The sequence below is a fragment of the Megalobrama amblycephala genome, linkage group LG14 (assembly GCF_018812025.1).
Source record: "Megalobrama amblycephala isolate DHTTF-2021 linkage group LG14, ASM1881202v1, whole genome shotgun sequence".
Lineage (NCBI taxonomy): Eukaryota > Metazoa > Chordata > Actinopteri > Cypriniformes > Xenocyprididae > Megalobrama > Megalobrama amblycephala.
Window position 1 is genome coordinate 36,030,265 of NC_063057.1, and position 6,045 is coordinate 36,036,309.

Sequence of the window (6,045 nt, forward strand, 5' to 3'; positions counted from 1 at the left end):
CACCCATTGGATGAAACAAATCATAAGTTTGACTGTTTAAAAAAAACAGCACACCTCTCTTCCACGTCACATGAGTTGAGGTATCATTTATGTCCTTAGCACAAACATGTGGAACGAGTTACATGCTGACATTTAATACTTAGGGTTTTGAGGTTTTTTTTTAATCTACATGTGAGCATTAATAATAGTAATGTTTATCTTGACAAACACCTCTAACAAACAGGAAGACTTTGAAAGGAGTGACAGGTTTAACTCTGTTTTTTGTTCAGATGATATTGCAAAACACACTATGAATGACCACATATGCAGAGGAACAAAATTCAGGACTGTTCAGGGTTCTGGGTCAAGAAAAAAAAAAAGTGTACTGGCCTGCCCTCTAGTGGCTTTATATGGTATTCAGGGTCACAAAAAAACCCAAATCGAGAACAATGAAGTGAAATAATTAGCTTTAATAAAATGAAATGGTCAAAAAAAAATGTTATTCATGAAATGACAGAACAATAACCAGATGCTGTAGTATCTGATGAATGCAGTCTGAAAAGACATGATTATGTTCATGTGAAAACAATATAAAACTGCAGTTTCAAACAGCTTCTTGCACTGTATTTTTTAAATATGTAATTTCAAGCACAACACAGAAGTGGCTGCAATACGTGAAAAAGCATCAGTCCACAGCGACTCCCTCCGGAAGCTCCACCACCACTGGAGCACATTCATCAAGATCTGCATCGAAGTCCCACCGAAACTTTTTGGTCAGATGGACTTTAAATTTTTCAGCTCTTTTCCGTAATGTGCTGTCGACCCCGGGACTGCTGGCAAACTGGAAAAAGTCCTGAAATGCACCAATAGGAGGAAAAAGGATTAAAACTCATTAGTTACATTAAAAAACGCACACAGTTTGGTAAATGCATCATGTACATGTTGGCTGAATGTACGGTGGACAAGAGAGAGCTCAACGAGCAGCAACTGAAGAAAACACATGCAAATAGAAAAAAAATTAAGAAAACATCAGTTTGACAAAACATGCTGCAAATACAATGAAACCAAATACAACGAAACCAAATACAGAAACGCGCTGCAAATACTCACAACGCAACCAAACAGTTTCTTCAGTTGCAGCGCGTTGAGCTCTTTTAGCCAAAGAGACCAAACTCTGATAATGAGACCAAACCTGTCCAGCTCCAAGCCAGCAATTCCCAAACTTTTTTTGTCAACTGAACCCCTTTGACATAAAATATTTACTTGAAATACCCCTAAGAAGTAATTTTTCAATAATTTTACATTAACAACTGAGCAATTAACAATTATTAACAATTAAGCATTCACAGCTTTACAGTTATCTGATGTTGGTAATGGTCACTGACATGAAAGTAAACAAATAAAATATTTATTTAGTTAATTTTTTTTATTATTATTTTAATTGTTTTATTTTAAATAGAAAATATAGTGCCTCACACAAGGGCATTATTTGTAGGAGTCCAATTATATAAACTCACAAAGAATGTACACCATGAAATCCTGCATACTACACAAACTTGAATAATTACGAAATTTTATTAGAAACATTTTGGTCAAACAACCTTCCTTCAGCTTATGTTTGAGTAGGATTTTTATAAATTATTTCAATTTTACATGTTTATAACTTAATTATTAGCTTTTTATCCAATCATGAACCCCTGCAAAACCTTAGAAAACATTTAAGAAGCATTATATGAATAAACATTATATGAAACCCCTAAAAAAAAGACTAATCTATATTAAAATCAACATGAAATTAGTAATTTCCAACCTTTTTGCACAATTTTGGTGACATGAAAAATTGTTTCAGGGGTGGATGAAATTCATTTTTTTCTTCTAAATATTGCATACTGCACAATACGAATGTGCATTAATTAAAATTAAGTAAAAGTGGTTTCTTTTGAATTTATGTTGACTTTAAGATGACCTGAATGACTTTGGTCATGTTCCACTTCTGTTTTAGTTGAAACTAGGATTTGAGAGAGGAAAACCAAGTGAACTGCACCTGAAGTGTGGAGGTGAGAAAGTTATTCTGGGACACAATGTCCACAAAGAAGTCCGGAGGGATTTCTCCCAGCTGATGGTATAGTACAGCAATGAGACCCAGATACAGATCCTTCCTGTCCTTCATGGCCTCCTCAGAGCGGCACAGCAGAGCCAGCAGGCTTTTCCAATGCTCAAAAGCCTCATAAACATTCCCAACAAGGAAACAAACGAATGCAAACTGCAGCTCTCCTACAAAGGTCACAACACATGATGATGTTTTATGATTCAATATTTTAGTACAGTATATGAAACTAGATTTTTATATCTAAATATCTAATATTTTTATATAGTTCAGGTCATTTTGACTAGTTTTTAGTCAAATATGACCAGCCTACAAAAATCTGCTTATAAATTTCTCGTTATGCTGTTATTGCCAAATACTGGATTCAATCTTTTTATCAACTTGTTTCCTTTCCATTAGGACAGGTTTTGTATTTCTTTTTGGAACTGACTGATTGTAGGCCTCATTGAATGCTTATGCACCTCAGTTTTTTTAGGCAAATAAGCTTAAGTGAACCTTTTTCACTCAAACACACTGGCTATGTTTCCATCCACTTATTTTCATGCAAATTTTGGGATATCACATAAATAAATGCTGGATGGAAATGCCAAGATGCACATAAATTCTAAAAATGCTCATAAAAAACGTATGAGCTCAATTGGAGCTCAACTGGTGGATACATTTTTTTATCTGATAAGAAGACATTCATAAACTACGAAGACTACTACAGAAAAACTACAGAAACACATTTACTGAATAAACTTGTGTGACTTTGCCTCAACAGATGATGTGATTAGATAACTTGACTAAAAAGTGGACCAATCACAAAGTCTGTCATCAAAATGATTGTTAATTGACTCCAAGAAGCATCTCATATGATTGAGTTCCCAAACACCAGCATCAGAAAGCAAGAGAACATAACAGTGTTTACTGCTTTTCGTCTTGAGACACAAGTCACTTATAATCAAGGATAAAAGAGCCAGTTTCTTCCCCTATTGCAGCAACTTCCATTTTTACTACAGATATTTTGCAGCAATTTCCGAGAAAGTGAATATTTTGTTCTCTTGAACACATGAGAAGGAAACAGTGCTTTATTCGCAAATGTTTTATGCGATATTCCAATTTTGTGCACAAGTTAAATTTACAACTTTGAATGGAAACATAGCTATTGAGGTGCATAAGCTCAGATCAATTAGGCCTATGATCGATTAGTTCCAAAAATAAAAACAAAACCTGTTCTAATTGAAAGAAAACAAGTTGATAAAAAAAGATTGAATTGAAAATTGAATTCAGTATTTATTTAGTGATATATAATTTATTTTAATTATATAGCAGAATGCGAGATTTACAAGCTATTTAAAAAGACTGAGAACACTAAATTAGTTAAAGGATTTTCAGCACAGGACAGGTTACTTATAACATAATGAACATCCCTGAAGGTTTAACATGATGTTTGGTTAGTAAACTGAACAGCAACCAGTGCTCACCTAGTACATTGAGAGGTTGCTCTTTATAATGGCTCTCAAGCACGCAGTTAAGAGTGTAACTCCAATCCATACTATACTGGGTGATCTGTGCAGGTGTTGCCCCAGGAGGGTACGCCTGTTTGGGAATGTTGGAAAATCGCAACTCCGTGCCTTCCCTTTGTTTCATCCGGGGCAGTCTGTCCAGCCCCTCCTTCATACTCTGACATTCCTGATCATTGCGGGGCAGATTCTGCTCTGCCCGGTCTTTAGTATGGGTCAGCTGCAGTTCTGGGATAACATCACTAAAGGCACACACCCTCCCACTGAGGGGCTGCAGAGCGATGGCAACCTCCTGACTGAGTCTGTCGGTCAGGGAAACCCACTTCCGGAGAGTGTCATAGGGATACGGGCCCAGATACCCGTCCAGTTCACGAAGATTGGCCCTTATGCGCTCCACCTCCTCTGGGTTCTGGGAGAACTCCAAGTCATCTTCACTCTTGTTCCAATGAGCTACAAGCACCTCGCGAGGTTTCAGGGACAGGAACAGGCCTATTTTGGGGCTAATTTCACCACAAGCTCTATTTGTGCTGACAGAGCAGTAGTGGAGGAAATGAAGCCCTGGAGGAATCATCTTCACCCCACGGAACCGAGGGCCCAAAGTCCAGGTTTTGTAGTCAAGCCCCAACTCTGTTCCCTCAGGAACACCAAGTAAGACAAGCGTGGCTCCTTCTTCAAATAAGCCCCCGAGCCACCTCAGGGTCCATATCTGTTCCTGCCATATCTGTTTAAAATAGTTATCACAAACAATATTACTGTATAGTAAATGTGACTGGAATCACAGTACAATGAATGATAATAACAATTTCTGATATTGTCATTTGTCTATGTCATAAAAGATCACTATCAGGCACGTGCACAGGTAGGGCTCAACCTGTGCAGAGCACATGCCCTTTTTGTCCTTACACTCCGAAGTGCCCTTTTTTTTTTTGGAGGTGTTTTATTTTATTTATTTATTTTCTTGAATAAATCAATGAATTTTCTTAAAAAAAAAATCAATAAATTTACAAATATATTTAGCCTAATAAAGGTATTAAAAGAGCTTGTGACAAAATCTTTTTGGATCCGCTCAAACTGTCAGTCAAACCTTTTAACTCCGCCCCCTGAGTGCAGCGAACTGAAGTTCCACAGCAGAGCAGCTGAACGTCTTGCTACAGTAAATAAATATCTTGTTGTTTGAATAAGTAGGCTACAACGTTGTCTTTATGAAAGAAACATTAGTATGTCTATAAAGTTTGTTATTTTATGCATTTGAGGCCTGAGACCGGCGGCGGAGAGAGAGGGAGGGGGCTAGCATTTGCCTTCTAAGTCATAGCCAATACCAATAGCCTACAAATAGCCTTAAATAGCCTGTGCATACAGTACAGTAGTATTACATCTTTTATAAATTGAGTTTGTGGCCAAACGTATTTTACAACAGGAAAAATTGAGCGCTCATAACCTATTGATGATGACGTAACACGTAGCCTAATGTGATGCCATCGTTTTAATGACGGACAAATTGCACATTTGCACATATTCGCTGGTCAAAAACCCGGCGTAACTGCATTTGAGTTTGACAAAAAAGCGACTGAGTGATCCCCGTCGTCAGCTAGGTAAAATATATTTCTAAGGAATTTCTTCTTTGATTTATGATGGCTATCTGCATACACTTAATTCATTAACATTTAATCGTATTATATATGGTCACACAGTATGGTTAATGTTTACGATGTTAATATGTATTTGCTCGCTAGATAATATTTTAATCTAGTATTGTATACTCCCCGCTCTTCACATGTATAAACATAGTAAAACATGGTTTTACTAATGTTGTAGGAACTAAAAAACATTACAGAATCATCAGGTCACTGTGCTTCTTTATATTTTATAATGCAGAATGTAATGTGTGTGTATTAATTTGTTGAGAGGGACATCCCTGGATCACAGTGAAGTCAAACATCTTCAAACACATGGCTCACAGAAGATTGCTGTTGTAATTATTTTTAAAGAAGCCAACCCTGTATATATGTGTGTATATATATATATATATATATATCGTGCCCTTTTTTCAGTTTCAGCACATGCCCCTCAAAAGGTCTGTGCACGGCCCTGATCACTATGTCATGAAGTTGTGCATTAAAAAGTAATCAATTTTTTAAATATAATGTAAAAGACATTACATTAATAAAATATTTAGGTAAGGGACTGTATGAGTAAGCTAGACAATCTGTTTCCATTATAATGTAAATAAATAACCAACAACAACAAAACGAGTGTTAAAAAAATGAATATGTCATAAACATAAGTGCAAAATAGTAAACTTACTAAAACAACCGCGCTCAGTCACACACAAATCCAAAATTTCTGCGTAAAGGCCATGTGAATCAATAAAAAAACTTCCGCTTAAGTCTTAAGTCAAAATAAAAGCCCTCCTTTACAGTTGAACACAACATCCATCTGCAGTTTTTGATAGCG

The 6,045-nt window shown here is 36.3% G+C and overlaps 1 protein-coding gene across 1 annotated transcript; it reads right to left on the bottom strand.

Annotated features, from left to right (window-relative positions):
* Positions 1-429: 429 nt before the first annotated feature.
* aar2 (AAR2 splicing factor) lies at positions 430-4,310 on the bottom strand. The gene is given in 4 exon segments (XM_048155423.1): positions 430-832; positions 2,024-2,253; positions 3,553-4,273; positions 4,275-4,310. Coding segments are annotated over 4 exon segments (1,155 nt in total). The 3' UTR covers positions 430-664.
* Positions 4,311-6,045: the final 1,735 nt, after the last annotated feature.